Raw genomic sequence first — 16,358 nt, forward strand, 5'->3', positions numbered from 1 at the left:
CAATTACGAGACAAGATCGTTCGCTAGCCTTTAGACGCCAGTCAATGCTTCGTCCCTCATGAGCCCTCAAATTGATAAACTACTCAATTAACTTAAAAGCATATATATACATTTCGTAACGCTCTGCTCAAAACACAAAAACTAGCGTCACAAGAACTCGATTCCCGCGCTATGTGCGAGATCCTCCAAAATTTTTTCCATTGTTTTCTTTAGTCGCCTACTATCTAACCTTCCTCCCAATTCCTGTACACACGCATTTGTATGAAGGCGGAAGTTTCAGTTCATAATTAAAGGCTGGAATGCTCGGTTAGCTAGCACCGGAGAGATAAAGAAAGAAGTAAATAAGAAGCATACCTTCCTCCCCCCCTCTCCTTTTTTTTTGCTACTTCAAAGCTGCCTCTACCAAGTTTGTTAACTTGAAAAGGGACCATCCGCATTGTATCCCTGAAAATATTTGAGGTATTACGTCTCCAGAACCACAATATATAGGAACGCAACATTGGAGGGCTCGGTAAATTTTGATTATCTGCTGAAATGTGCACCATTGCACAGTACACGGACCTCTGGCATTTCGCCTCAACCAAAATACGGCCGCCGTGGTCGGGATCAAACCAGCGTCCTTTGGATCAGCGGGATCAGCAGCCTAGCACCGTAAACGCTACACTACTGCGGCGGTCTCATTGTATCCCTGCTGCATGCTCTGAAAGCTCCATGCAGCGACGACGTTCTTTATGGCGAGCTGATATGATTAACAAGTAAATGCCTGGAGTAGAAAAAAGAAGAGGGAAATCTCATGCCTCCATATTCTTCGCTAACAAAAATTAATGGAAATTAAGGAGCTTGGTCAGGGGCACCCACCTCCTGTTGAACTTGGTCAGACCATGGGCATAGGCAGGGGGTGGCACGTTGGACCTGTGCCCCCCCCCCCAAATTTTGTTTTTCACCACGAAAAGAGAGCAAAAAATGACCACTCCAAGGGAGTGCCCTCCGAAAAAAATTCTGGCTACACGCCTGGATCCGAAACTGATATTTTGGTAGCTCTTGCAATTTAATTCTGAGATGCGCCTTGAACTGTTCACTTCATACTCGCGTATATACAACTGGAAATCTTCCAAACCGCTCCAATGCACAATGCCTGAAAAGAAAGAGATAACTTGTTTTGTGTCGTTATGCAAAAGAAGTCGTGCGAAGAAAAGGTATCACCCAAAGAATGTTTGCGGAACGGTAGCGCTATTCCCTTAAACTCCGCCATCACACTAACGCTGAATTATAATTAAGGGTTTTTGGTAGGTAGTTTTCAAATAGCGTACGCAAAGCTTTGTGGTAGTGTTCCATGCCACTGTGCATGCGTCGTACGCTAACCACTTGCGAACTCCCGCTATGTGAAGCAATTAGCGGGCGACTGCAAAGCCCGTTAACTTAGCCTACGCTATTCCGAAACTCTCTAGCTTGTTCAGTATTACGGTAACGCGAAGACATAGCGTATTTACCTACAGCGTTTCCCATAGCTGCCACCATAAGCACGTCAAGTGGTGTCATCTATGGAGAATAAAAGAAAACTAGCAAACATCGAAAATTTCGAGAGCGCCAAACACTAAGCCTACAGAATTGATAATTTGACTAAGTTTCTCGAAAACAGAGCAGAATATCCACAATTACTTTGCTGTCAAAGCTTAAGGACATGAATTTCAAGCAACTAAAAACACCTATTCGAAACTAGCGTGCTACAGAGCACACGACGGCCACTAGATTATGGATTCGAAGTAAAGGGCAACCGCTTTCAGCAAAGCGGCCACGTTTTCTGGGCCGCACAGTTCCCACTCAGTATTCCGGTTCACGCGGGCAGGCCCAAAATTATGGACCATCTCCCTGAAGGAAACCATGATGGGATGTGAAGCAGCAGCAGTGTGCACCCCAATGACTCGGCTGAAACGGACGCCAAAACGGGTGCTGGAAAAACAGTTTGAAGCAAAACTCGGTGTAGGCTGTAGCCTTTACTCGCTTAAACATTTCTCTGAAACGCAAAGACATGGGAGGTGGGTTGGCTTTCGTGAATTTTTTATCGCAAGTAAACAAGCCGAAAGGTTTTTACTTGACGTGCGATCGAGCGTTGCGGGCGGTGGAGAGGGTGAAGCGAGAGAAGTGTGTTGCGAGCGGGTGGAGGAGAAATACCACCTAGGTGTATTGGGAGGAGCCGGCAGCTGCTGCGGGTGAAAGAGAGAGTGACGTCAACGTGCAGCTGCGACTTGACCTACTTGGCATTGTTCCAACAATTGCAGCAAGGGAACGCGGTGCGTTGGCACGGTGACATGGACGGAGAGCGTTACACAGGCTAGTCAAATAGCTATTCTAAATCCTCTACATTTAGAATAGCATACGTAACACTTTGCATTAGAGTTTCGCGCCACTGGGCCTGCCTCGTACGCTACCCGTTGCGTTCGCCACTGTGCTAGCCCGCTGGCCAAGGCGCTAGTGGTGGTGGCGCCCTTACTTGCACAGCGCTGGTATCAACAGCAATTTAGGAAGAATTTATTGTGATCTTAGATACATTATCATAAATATTTCTAGGTTGTTCACGTTGTTTGCATTATTTCAGAACCTCTAATTTCTTTTGCACTGATATTGCCAGTGGTTCTTAATAAAGAGAAAGGAAGAGAAAAGTGAGCCCCGTTATTGTCTGCTTCAGTGAGCGACACCGCCACAGAGCTCACAAGGGATGGGGGTGAGGAGGGATAAAAAGGGTAGAAGTAAAGGTATAGAAAAGAGGAAGAAGAAGCAACAACAAACTGAGGGGATAGGAGAGACAGGAAAGATGGAAGCACGGTCACTGGAGTCCGAGGACGGGGTACACTTGCGAGAGATGTTGTCGGCGTCTGTAGATGGCGTAGAGCAGGTCCAGTAGGTCAGAGCTGCGCTGTCACCGAAGGCCGTCGGCGGCAGGAGGTGACGCAGGGCGAGCCCAGTCGGCCAGAGCTACGGTAACGCCGAAGGTCGCAAGCGCGCGGAGCGCGCGGGCGCACAACCGGTCGGCACGAAATCCAGCGAGCGAGCGCACTGATATTGAGCATTGATAGCCCGTTTTAGGCCTGTATTGACCTCAGGGCGATTGTGCCACATCAGACAGTGGATGGATGAAACGTACACTTTAAATATAGATTACAGTTATTGTTGAGCGACAAAAAGACATCCATCTGACTCATTATGTATATTTTTTAAGAGTGTAATAGCAAAAATATGAAAAAAATCACCTCAGAACACAAAACGAATTGTCACTGAGGCCATCGAGTTTTTTGTGGGAAATTCTACGACTCAGAGTTAATACACGGACTCTACAGGAAAAGCTCCCAATAGCGCCCATGCGTTAAAACCTATAACCGCTTAGATGCCATTCGTGATGGAACAACACTCGGCTTCCAATTGGTGTTCCCTCGCCACTGTATCCTGGCATTTCTTCATTATTTTTTTCTGTTTCATGGGTCTCAGATGCGTCCCACTAAGAGACTGTCCCGTGAAGTCGAGTTGTTGGCTCACGGCAACAATAAACACGAAGGACGAGGCACTGTTTACTACGACTCACCCGGCGCTCAAGTAAGCCGGTGCAATTATCCACACGACCACGGCCACTCCACGCGTATCTCGATATGGTACAATGATGGTGGCATCATCTACTAAATAAACCTACAAACGCCTCATATCCCACGCTCTATATTGCATAAATAACCATTGTGTCTGTCCTAAATGTAGTTTATATAATTGTCATGCAGTTTTTGGTCGTTTATAACACGCGGACACGATTGTCTGCTATAAATATAAATATATGTGTGTGTGTATGCATATGTAAGCATTAGTATTATTGCTACGATGACAAAAATAGTTCTGAAAAAAAGTCCTTCAGCTGACATCGTTACGTCTAGCTGTAACCATATAGTTTCTCGCAATATCACCTAGAGGAAAATCTGGCGCTATTGAGCTGCTGAATGCAAGGGAATGCCGGGATATGTGAGCTCCGAACTTGACTCAGATTTATATACCTCAAAGACGCGTCTGGCTTCATGGTGAAATTATTCACTTCTTACTAAAAGAGCACGTAATAAGCTATTTATTTTTGGCATTGCACAGAAACATGTTTTATTTAACACTGGAAATTTCTACGTCGACGCACAATTTTAAAAAGCGTAAGAAGTAACCAACGGCCACTAAACTTGGCAGGCAGTGGACCAAGCGAGCGTTCCCTCTCCTACTTTGATGTCATCTGTTTCTTTTTTTTTTCGCCACTGGGTTATGCCGTCAAGGTAAGTGAACTTTTATTTTATAATATAATGCACGCGAATAAAACTCGCTTATAAACGTTTTGTTTTAGAGAAGCTTTATTTATGTAGTGGTATTCGCTTGTGAGGCGAAGCCTCGCTCAACACCAGCCAACACAAACTTTGCAGACACACATTCCCAGCGCTCCAACAGGGCCCCTTCAGAAATTCGCTTAGACGGTGGCGCCACACTTCCCTCTACGTAATTTTGTGAGAAACTCTATGGCCGTAACTATAATCAGCTGCTAAAATTACGTCCGTCATGTCGTTCACCATGTGCACAACTTCGCCATCTACGACACCACAGCTACCGGTCGATTTGGAGACTTTAACAGGGCGGTTTTGTAGTGTTGTCACACCGGACGTAACAGTAACATTTCTTATTTTTACGTTTTAATGGCTTCTATGGTTACGTCTAGACATAGCTTTTGCGAAAGGCAAAAGTTTCGTCCATCGTGCGGTTCACAATATGCACTTGAGTTTGATAATCATATGGCAGTCTCGAAGGTTAGCTCATGTGTCACTGGGATAATCTCGCTTTGCAATGCGCTTTCGTCGCTAACACTCACTATTTCGCTACGGCAAAACTGTACGGCGCTGTAGGAACACGATTTTGCGCGCCCGCCGCGGCCGCTAAGGCTATTTTCTTTAAGAAAAAAATGTATAAGTGGCGCCCTTGGAACATTATGCTGCAATGTTTAAAACATACTTGCGCAAAAAAAGAAAGAAAAAAAAATCACGGTAGCGCTTGAACCAACAACCTCAACAGCCTCCACGTGCTGCATTAGCCTACTACACCACTTCTGCCGATCGGTTTGGTGAGTTTAACAAGCCGATTTTACATTGTTGTCACGCTAGACGTAACTCTTAATTCATTATTTTTTATGCCTGGACGTAACTCTAACCGCTTTTATCGTTACGTATAGACGTAGCGCTAGACACTCCGTTCGGTAAAACGTAACATTGAAAACTGTCCGTGCTACTCATTTCTTCATGTTACACAGAAGTGGAGATGCATTTAACGCCGGATTTTCAACTGCACCAATCACCCTTTTTTTTTTTGTATACGCAGCGTACTAAGCTCTGTGCTCCGACACGCGTCACAGCCGCTGTGTTCATCTGGTCGATTATACTGCCTTTGGAGTCTACCAATCATTCCGTTCGTGAACGAACATCGTTGGCACCTAACGATATAGAAGCTACAGATTTCATCCAAATTCCATTACACGGGTAAGCGACAAATTGATAGTGGTCACTGTCACGACAATATTTTGAAGACAGGACAATGATTGACCGAGGCGGTGTCACTTTTTCTCACAGAGCAATACATTGAGCAGCTCTTTTTTTTTCTTACGTAAAAATGTTGTGAAGCACTCTTTATATCGTCTTGGCTGTCGGTGTTCCTACATCCGTGCGCTAAGCAACAGGCAGGCATTGATGCTATAAAAGACGCAGATGTCCATCCGGCAGCTCTTTTTTGAACGCAGGCTGGGGACTTTTAATAGTTAAAATGAGTATGACGATTGACGCGGAACACCTGCACACGATTACGGTGAGAGCAACCAGGACGCGTCTTTTCTACCGCAACTCAGCGTAAACACCGCACTTTCAGCCGCTTCTCTAGGGCACTGCCATCTTGGGTTCAAAGCGAACAAAAAAATAAAAAAAGAACAAGGCCACTTGACTTCAGACGAAAAAGGAATGATACTGATCACGGAAGAAAGGCAGGTAGGAGAGGACATGCCCAGCCGGCGTGCGGCGTGAAAGGTGTGGCGGAAATGACATCACAGCGGCCATATTCACTGGGCACAGTGGCGGCGTTTTTATGGTTACGTGTTGCGCAGTGGAGCTAGTCTAGCAGTGGAGCGGCGGCGGCATGTGTGCATCCCCAGGTCTCGTGTTGAGCAGTGGCGGACAACATCCGTGCTTTGCGCCGCGTTATTGGTTACACAGTGTTCTCCTGGCAGTTACTGCACTCTTTGCAACGTTTACACATCCTTTTGTCCATCACGGGGTATCAACAGTGCGTAGAACGAGTGCATATCCATGTGTCGCGCGGCGGATGATGCGGATGAAACAGTTAGTGTTAAGCGAAATTGCGTTGGGCACCATGACGAAGCTGAATGACGACGAACGCCTTGCAGGTCAGTGACGGTTGAGCAGTGCTCCTGCTTGGGACAACGGACGACCCTGTTGAGCCCCGCAAGACGCCATGAAGACCATTTGCACATACGTAGCTTCGTGTTGTGTGTGTACAGTGACAACTTTCATGTGCGTGTTACAACACCTTTCCTGTTCCGCTTCGTACACTCTCCCCCAGCATTGCATGTAGTCTCAACGTAACAGCAACCGCGTTCAAGTGTCACTTGCACCGTGCTCAAAGTAACCACGGTCGCAGAATGCTGACGCCGGTGAGTTTCACGCGGAACACAGACGCAGTGACCGGACGCTGCGTCGGCCGCGTGGCGGAATGCAACCGTAGAAGGCGCACGACTGATCGTGTTGTCTGTACAGTTGTTAAATTAATGACGCGAAAACACTTGCCGCTGTCAGTGCATCTAGAACGCGTTCTCTTGTACTTGCTTTGTTGTCGGTGATCGGTTACTCGCTGTTAATACTTGGGCGAAATGATTTCGCCGAAGGTGTCGCGCTAGCTCAGAGGGTTGAGCCCCGTTTCATTAGTTTCTGATCGTCACGACACGCGCGCTGCGCAGCTCACGTGCTTTCCGAGCCGGAGAGAGGGTCGTGCCTTCTGCTTTACATACGAATGTAAACAAGAGAGGAGAATTCGCCCAGGCAATATAGCCGACTTCCGGCTTCATCGCGGCTTCACTCGTCACCCCCGGAAAATCTTTTCAAAAGCTTCCGGGGGTGACGCTTCACTACGAGTGACGTCAGGGCCTCTCCTACCTTTCCTCCTAGATTTCCCGTGCCTGCCGGATGAGCGCGAAACGCCGGTCATATATGGCGACGCTGCCTACGTAGAAGTAAGGGTCTTTGTACTTGGCCTTTGAGATCGGCAATTTTGACGTTTGCTACTAATTTCAGAGGATGTCTGTAATAAAAAATTTGCTTTTTGAATGACGGCGTCACTTACGTAGGGTTAATTATAATTACGTTCACGCCGTTCCGAAACTTATTTACGTTATTTTTGTTGCATATAAGCTCCAAAAACGTAAAAAGCCTATTTGAAGACACCCCTACTTGAGTGGCACCACCCCCGTAGTTCCGACGACCGCCGATAATCCGGCAGGCACGGGAAATCTAGGAGGCGTTGGGCATACACTATACCAAGGGGCTGCCCTTTCCCCGCTCCTCTTCAATATCGCCCTCATGCACCTCCCGGAGGCCCTAAATGAAGTTTCGCAAGTACGCCACGACATATATGCTGATGACGTCACAATATGGAGCCGGTCTGGTAACCTGGATCAGATAGAAGAAGCCTTTCAACAGGCCACCTCCATCTTAGAAAAGATAGGGCGCAAGAGTGGTCTGGACTGCTCCCCCACCAAATCAAAAATCCTAGTATATAGAAATAAGGCAACTGACAATACATCGTTCAACGCACAACCCAATGGAACGCAAATTAACGAGGTTGAAACCATCCGAATTCTGGGAGCCCACTTCAATAATCGGGGCAACAATTCATTTGCTTTACATAAACTAAAACGTCCTGCCTACAAATATCTCGGATGATTAGTTAGGTGGCTAACTGACGATGAGGGATGAAATAACACGGCATAATGCGACTCATTCAGGCATTTGTTATCAGCCGCATAACTTATAGCTTTCCTTACCTGAGAGTCTTGAAAGCACACGAGCACCAAATAGACAGAGTCATACGTGTGACTCTCAATAAGGCTCTGAACTTTTCCCCGTGGACCCTGACGAACGTCTGCCTCAAATGGGGCTCCACAATACCGTATCAGAACTATTCCATGCACACCACACGAATCAAGTCATGCGCGATCGCCATCACTAAAACAGGACGGAAAACACTATCAGAACTTGTCAGAGAAGGGGAAAACAACGTACCCCACATAAATGAAGGCAGGACTTCATCATCAAACCACTTCCACGCAACATGCATACTCGGTTCCACGAACATCGACGTCGGGCACGGACAAAAGTTCACGACAACTGCTCAGATACTGAGGGCACCTTCTTTGTCGATTCAGCTGGACCAGTGAACGGCAAATATACAGCAAGCGTCATTAATTGTGGAAAACAGGTTGATTGTATATGAGCCCAGTACACAGACACAACTAGTATGGAAGAAGCAGGAATCGCCCTCGCCCTACGAAACCCAAGGTCCACTTTCGTTCTAACAGATTCAAAAGCAGCCTACCGAAATTTATGTAAAGGCTACATCGGCCCCATTGCGCATCGACATAATTCTTACACAACTCTCGTCCTCACGCTCAGAGGGCGAATGGAAACAGCTGATATGAATACCCGGCCACTGCGGAGTTAAAGGCAATGAGCTCGCCCATGCCTCGGCCCGAGAATTACTCTTCCGGACCTCCGACCCCGGCATATAACGCACCCACCCTCGACTGTGCATATGAACCCGTTCCTAACACACACAGATATTCTAGAACATCAAAGACTCGAAAGACGGAAACTTCCGCCCCCGGGGCCAACGCTTAGTAAAGAATCTCAGGTAGCGTGGCGTCGCCTGCAGACCTTGTCTTACCCCAATCCATACATACTGTCTTAGATCCCGACACATACGCACTACAGTGCAGGTTCTGCGTCACTGAAACAGCCACCCTGTAGCACATGGCATGGGGATGCCCACACTATCCACCTCTACAACCCAGAGCACAGCACAACACTGTAGGGTGGGAGGCAGCTCTGTCCAGCTCGGATCCGGAGACCCAAGAGGTGCTCGATCGTGAGACGAGCGAAGACAACGGCCCGTGCCAATGGGATCCCGGACTAAGAAGCCCACTCACCGACACTCCTTCCTCGGTCGCAAATAAATAATTTATTCTCTCTCTCACCCAAGGAGGCTCTATACTATGTTTTCTGGAGTGGAGGTGCGCCCCGATAAGTGACGCCAATCGCCACCCTATTGGAAAAGAAAAAACTCGGAAGTACACGACAAAGTGAGCTTCGTAGCTCCGCCATCGCAGTGGCCTTTGGAAACTGTGACGTGCTTTTGTAAAGCAGTTAAAGATTTTACAAGGCTAGGGTGACTTCGTGCGTGGCTTATAGCTGCACCAATTGCATCAAGAAGACGCCTGGGATCACTTTTGACGTATAAGTATTCTCGCCTCGTTCTCTAACGATCGCCTTTTTTCGCGTATTCTGTTAAATTAGAAACAATATGAAAGGTGTGCATGCATGTAATACATGCATATATCTGTATGGAAGGTAACTTGAAGCTTTAAATGCTCGCTGACACGACGTTGTCTATAAGGTTTAAGTTTACCGACGAAGCACTGCGGTCTATGGCTGTATACGTATCAAACATTGGAACGAGTATAGGACGTCTGAACGCTTTTTTAATTCTAAGTTTTCTGGTGTTGTCTTATAAGACAAGACTGATGGCCTGCATGCATATTTTTTTGATGAGTGATTATCAAATTTAGTGCATGTTTATAGAGGAATTTGCAGATGTAGAGAATAATTCATTGCCGTGATTATTCGTGGTACAGGTTTCCGAAAGACAGTGCGCTGCGTTCTGCCTGGGAACCTGCTGTTCGAAGAAATAGTTGGAGGGCTAGGGACGGTGACCACCTCTGTTCTATTCACTTCGAATAATGCTGCTTCGACAGAACGGGGCAGACAACCAGACTGCGGCCTGGCAGTGCACCTTCGATTTTTCCTGCTTTCCGAACGCACCTGCGAAAACCTGTTAGTTTCTACCTCCTTGGCGTAGCTTCAATAGAATGTAGTCACAAAAATAAGCATTCGCGTCTAAAACAAGATGAGACACCTTTGAAATTCGTTTTGTCTCTCCGAATAAACAAAAACCAAAACACCGATAGACGAAGTTGCCAAAATGAGTGAGTGGCGTTATATCAAACATCGAGCTACCTCGTTTCTAGGCTCTGAAGGCTGCGCTTGCCATGACAACACCCGTCGTCAACAGATGTTGATAAATATTGATACGTGTATGGAACTGTCCGTCCGGCACAGGTGAAATGGCACCCAAAAGGAGGAAGACGACAACTTGCATGGTTGCTGTGGGTTGGATTATCGAGTTTTCCCCGTTGGCCCGCATGACTGTGCGTTTTTTCAGCCGTTAGCAAGACCCACTGTCGGTGAATAAATTTTCCCCGTAACATCTTTTGGTGGAAGGTGCGCGGTCTTCACACAACCAGACTCTGGAACTCCGCAGTGGTCGCCAGCTTTGTTCAGCCGCGATGCCTGGAACCGGCACTCAGGCCTCGCCATCCACGCCAGCTCCCTCACCTGTAATTCCCCCCATCTTCTTGACCATGGCACGTTTTTCGGGATGGAAAGCACGGACGTCGAAGGATGAATCGCATTATTCGAGCACGTCAGCAAGCACTACAGGTGGTACAAGACGCTTATGCTGGCAAATATTCAATTCTACCCAGGCAGCACGCCGCCGTTGGACCAATCTTGGACCAACATCGGCTAACATCGGCACCGACGTCGGGCCGACGTCGGAAGTGCAACTTCTTCCAATGTCGGGCCGACGTTCAAGCCAATGATGGGCCGACGTTTTGCCGATGTTTTAGCCAGTATGCAACCAACATTGGGCCGACGAAGGCCCATCGTATTGCCGACAAAGCTGCCAATGTTCGGCCAACACTGGGCCATATTTCAGCCAATCACATACCATTTTTACGCCGATGTTTGCTGCACGACGAATATTAGCTACGGATGTACGACCGACATTGAACCAATCCAGGGCCACATTGCAGCCAATCAAATGCCGTTATTACACCGATGTTTCCTGCACGACGAATATTGGCTACTGATTGGCTTGCCATTATGTAACCATTATTAGTAGGGAATGTTTCTTACCGGAAGATTTAAACAATATGTCTCGATGACCCGCTCTTGTAGCTTTGCAGCCCTGTATACTTGGGGCAACAGAAAATTGAATGCTGAGAACTGAAAGCAGTTACTCGATCTATTTCATCTTTTATACCTCATTCCCTTTGCTAACACTAGAAGTGTAGTTTATTTTTTTACCAATCTATCTTTTGCAATAGAGAGTGCTTTATTTGGTACTGGTATTTGGTACAGCAGATCGAAAAAAGTCGTTAGGAAGTAAATGTTGAAAGCGTATGTCCCCCACTTGCAATCCCCACATATGTCCCCCACATGGTAATCGAGAATATTCATAGTTTAGAGCATTTTTTTGTAACTAAAACATGGTGATGGTGCTTCTGGATCAGCATAAGCTAGCCGAACAGTGCACCACCGACAGTCTGCAGACTATTTATTCTTTGTTTTTTTATTTATTTGGTACAACAAAAATTGTATACATTGAAAAATATATATACACAACTAAAAAAGGCCCGCTCTACTGCAGGTCAGGTTGCGTTGGGGGCACAGTGACAGTGGTGCTGTCAAGGACCTGGCTGCTGTGGCTGGGCAGGAAGCCAGCTGCCGCGAGCAGCCGATCATCTGCACTCTGAGAGTGGGGATCATCGGGCTGCTCCACAACAAATGCTTCTCTGAAGCGCCGCTTCCTGCCCCCACAGCGATCACCAGACCCTGGCAGCCACCTCTTAACAAAGTTGAGGGCCTCCGCCTGGTCGCACCCTGCTTTTTGGCAGATGACATCTGCATACAAGAACAGAAATACCATAGTACACATGAAGCACTGCAGTACAGAAAATACACAAGGGTACACACACATAAAACAATGAACAAGTCTAACCTGTCACTAATCTACAGAGCCTCAGGTTCACAAAGGCCCTTTTCCCTTTTCTGCCATGAAGGCCGTACAGCACTTGCACGTCATGTGCCAATACAGCCTTCATGGCATTCACACCAATTTCTCGGAGGCCACGTCCCCCAATCTGCAGGAGGTGCTTGCGCTGTAAAAAAATGCAAGAAGCATAGATGGGGTAAACGCAACAGCACATCGAAATGTTTTCATGATAAAAATCTGCAAGAAACACTGAAAACAACAACTTGAATTTTTGGGCATCACAACATTTCAATGTTTTTTTACGCTAACTTCAACTCACTTGACCTAAAATGGTTTCCACATCAGCCCTCTCACACTCAGTGTGAGAACCTTTCAGAGTCCTTCTCTGAATGCAGTTTTGCTATTATGAAATCAAATACAACACTGTTATAACACTTAATAAATATTGATTCTAGCTATGAAATAGTATAATTACTTTGTACAGTGCTCAAATTCCAATACACGTTTCTTCGAGGTTACAATGTCTTTGCCTGAATGTTGACCAGGAGTAGCTTCTACAGGTGAAAAACGATAAAATATGTGAAATTCAAAAAGAAGCTTGGACATGTTTTTAATCAATGCATTGTAAGCAGAGCACAACAAGATAAAAGAACATGATCAAGGCGTACTAAGAGGCAACCTTAGAGTGACCAAATCTTGGTCATAGATGAAACTGATAGAAAAATAAAGGTCGCACTAGATGGTCGCACCATTTGCTGTTTATATTTTTCTGTGATAGCCAACAAAGAGGCATGTCGCTATAGAAATATCATCACAATAAACAAAGGTGCATTTTTCTTCACACTGCGAAATTGGGTGCGTGTTAGATTTTTAAAAAAGTAAAAAATCGGCTAACACAAGGCAGGGTGAACTGTAGCTCAAAGTAGAGAGAGCCGCAGCGGACACGAAATAGGGTGATAAATGAACAAAATTACTGAATGTCTGTTTTAAGCAGGCTATTGCTAGTCACTGCCCATCAAACACACGATGCCGCCTACATCGTCTGCTAGGTTAGGACCGTTCACTCGGACTTCACAGACTATAGTAAATACAGTCGAATCTCATTAATTCCAACACACTTAATTTGAACTGACGCTGTGGCCGTATCAAACTATACCGCGCTCCGAAAATGCTCTCAGCATCCCGCCCAATCCTGCGGTGGCACTTCAGACACCTCATCGCTGTGCTTGAAGAAGAAAATGAAGAAAAGGAAAGAAAAGACTGTGGTGGAATGTTTGCCAAATGCCAATCTGCGACATTCCTGTGCCCCGCTTCGGCTTTTTCCGTCCCTGCCACGTACGTAGAGACCCTTCTCCTCTTAACACTGCGCATGAAGAGAAAGAGGGGGAAAAAAGCTGTCGCAGAGAGTTGGCTCTCTCATGCCGATCTGCAACCCGCCGGTGTCACGCTTCCCTGTTTTTCGTTCCTGCTATGTAGAGACTCTTCTCCTTTCAACACCGCGCATGAAGAGAAAAAAAAAAAAAAGCTGCCGCGGAGTGTTTCTCTCTCGAATGCCGATCTGCTTCTCTTCAGGTGGAGACGCTCCTCCATTCTCATCATGTGCTGGCCACGCTCCGGCTGCAGCGCAGATGGTAACAGTGGAAACACAGTTGTCTTCGAAGAGTGTCAGCACTGGACATTGCCGCGCGCAACTTCTTTTGCCAGGAGAATACTGAAGCCGAAGTACAAATGCTTTGCAAACTGCACGCAAAACTTGACTCGTTGCAAGGCCAACGTGTACAGACATGTATTGACTACTTTAATTAATGACGGATGTCCTGTAATTTGTGAATAAAACTTCTCCATGCACATGCATCACTGCATGGTGAGCCCTCCGCTCGTTTACCGTATTTACTCTATTCTACCGCGCCCTCGATTGTAACGCACGCCCGGTTTCCACGACGAAAAAAAAAAAAAAAACGAAGACATCGGTTGCAACGCGCACCCTTTTTTCTCGTTGGCCCGCTTGATCACACCACTCGCGAAAACGACTCTTTTTGAGAGCGTCTTCCGTTTAAATATGAAGTACGGGGGAAGCTTATGCCTATCTAACGTGCAACAGAGCATTGCTGTCACTCTAGTTTTACCGTGGCCCGATGTCAGTACACAAACTTGCTTCGCCCCCTTCTCCTAGACGGTTGTGGTGCCAGGCATGTCGAAGTAAAGAGGCGTGTGATCGGCATTCCCGATTTGCCCAAGCAGGTAGCCGTTGTTGTGCCGCAAGTTTAGGAGGAACCTCTGAAGACTCTGAAGCTTTTCTTCGTACTCCTCCGGCAACTTCCGGCATATGCCCGTTCGCCTTCGGAGGGAAAAGCCTTTTCTCTTCATAAAGTTCGTTAGCCAGCACCTGCTCGCTTTAAAATGGCTCTGCATTAGCCCTTTTTCTAAGGCTAACTGCATAGCCTGCACTTGGAGCAGTTCTGTCGTCACGGGCCGCTCACTGCTTAATCACATACTCGCCGAGCAGCTCTTCAATTTGTGGAAACCGACCCTGCTGTGGTCCACCGAAGCCTTTGCGTGAATCTTTGCTGTCGACAATATTCTGCTTTTATTTCCGCCAGTCCCGCACGCACGTTTCGGGAACTCCGAATGACCGCGATGCGGCCCGTTTTTTGTCCGTTCCGGCACACGCGACGACTTTTCTTTTAGAAGCAGCATTGTGGTGCACTCGTCGAGTTTTTGGAGTCGGCCCTACCATGCCGTCGATGCTAATGTACTACAAGATGACGAACTCCTCAGCACACGTATGAAGTGCCGCGCATGGGAAACACATAGGCAGAAATGACCGACGCGCCATGCCGACGCACGTAGGGGGCGGCCCTTTTGTAAGTGGCGATGGCAATAGAATGACCATATTCATTTTTTTTTTCGTACTCGATTCCAACGCACATGCGATTTATGAACTCTCTTAACCGGAAAAAAGGTGCGTGTTAGATTCAAGTAATTATGGTACCGTATTTTTCGGTCTATAAGTCGCACCCTTGTATAAGTCGCACCCCCCTCAAAATGGCAGTTTTTCCGAAAAAAAAACATATATAAGTCGCACCGGTGTATAAGTCGCACCTGCTTATCCGGCCGAGTGTCGCGTCGTGAGAAAGCATTGCGAAAATGCATGCTTGAGGCGGCCGCCGCTTTTGCAAGTTTCCAGCTGTTGGCAGACGCGTGCGAGCGCCTTCCAACAAACATAAAAACAATATTTCCAGTCAGAAGTATTTTTATTATTCCGACAAGTCAAAACCATCGAAGTCCTCTTCCTCCGAGTCGCTCACAAACAGGGCGGCTATTTCGGGTTGTAGCACTGCTGGCTCGTCACTGTCGTCCTCCGACTCGCTCGAATCGGACTCAACATCGGCCACGCCGGGGATCAACCCGGCCTTGCGAAAGCCCGCCACAATTGTTTTGTCAGAAATGGAATGCCAAGCTTCGCTCACCCATTTCGCCACTTCGCCAAACTCAGCGCGTCTCATGCGACCCGTTTTAGTGAAGCTATGCTCTCCCTCCGACATCCATGACTCCCACAAACGTCGCAGAACGGCCTTGAAGCTGCGGTTGACGGATATGTCGAGCGGCTGAAGCAACTTGGTCATGCCGCCGGGAATGATAACAGGCACACAATTCTTCGAACTGATCTTTTTTTTTACGATGTCGGTGATATGAGCCCGCATACTGTCCATCACCAGCATTCCTGGCTTCACGTGAAAGAATCCGTCGGGTCGACGTGAAAAACAGCGGTCAAGCCACACGCCCATTGTTTCTTCGTCCATCCAACCCTTCGCGTTCGCCTGAACCACCACCGTGGGAGGGAAAATGTCCTTCGGCAAGGTTTTCCGTTTAAATATGAGCATGGGAGGCAACTTGGTGCCGTCTGCGCAGCAGGCGAGCACAACGGTGAAGTGAGACTTTTCGTGGCCAGTTGTCCTCACCGTCACAGTTTTCTGGCCTTTCTCGGCAACACTTCTCCCGAGCGGGATGTCGAAGGTCAACGGCACTTCATCCATGTTGACGATGTGGCTCGCGCTGACGTTCTTCTTTGCAATTTCCTCCCTCACAAATGAGCTGAAGCGTTCCAGCTGCGCTTGAAAGTCGTCGGGTAGCTTCTGGCTCACTGTAGTCCGGGCTCGCATGACGAGCTGATTCCGCCGCATAAA

At 47.2% G+C, this 16,358-nt stretch overlaps 1 protein-coding gene across 1 annotated transcript; it reads right to left on the reverse strand.

The window, feature by feature from the left end:
- Positions 1-11,810: 11,810 nt before the first annotated feature.
- On the reverse strand, positions 11,811-12,406 carry LOC142804066 (uncharacterized). Its single transcript, XM_075890608.1, has 2 exons — positions 12,178-12,406; positions 11,811-12,080 (listed from the first exon to the last, which is right to left on the reverse strand). Exons 1-2 carry the CDS (start codon positions 12,383-12,385, stop codon positions 11,818-11,820), a joined length of 471 nt encoding a protein of 156 aa, XP_075746723.1. The 5' UTR covers positions 12,386-12,406; the 3' UTR covers positions 11,811-11,817.
- Between the last annotated feature and the right edge of the window lie 3,952 nt (positions 12,407-16,358).

The sequence above is a fragment of the Rhipicephalus microplus genome, chromosome 3 (assembly GCF_043290135.1).
Source record: "Rhipicephalus microplus isolate Deutch F79 chromosome 3, USDA_Rmic, whole genome shotgun sequence".
NCBI classification, from domain to species: domain Eukaryota; kingdom Metazoa; phylum Arthropoda; class Arachnida; order Ixodida; family Ixodidae; genus Rhipicephalus; species Rhipicephalus microplus.

Excerpts from the sequence above, each read along its gene's own strand:
- LOC142804066 (XM_075890608.1), bottom strand. The coding sequence starts at position 12,385 with ATGTGCTGTTGCGTTTACCCCATCTATGCTTCTTGCATTTTTTTACAG. Across the intron at positions 12,081-12,177 it reads GCTCTGTAGATTAGTGACAG|ATGTCATCTGCCAAAAAGCA; the intron begins GTTAGACTTGTT and ends TCTTGTATGCAG.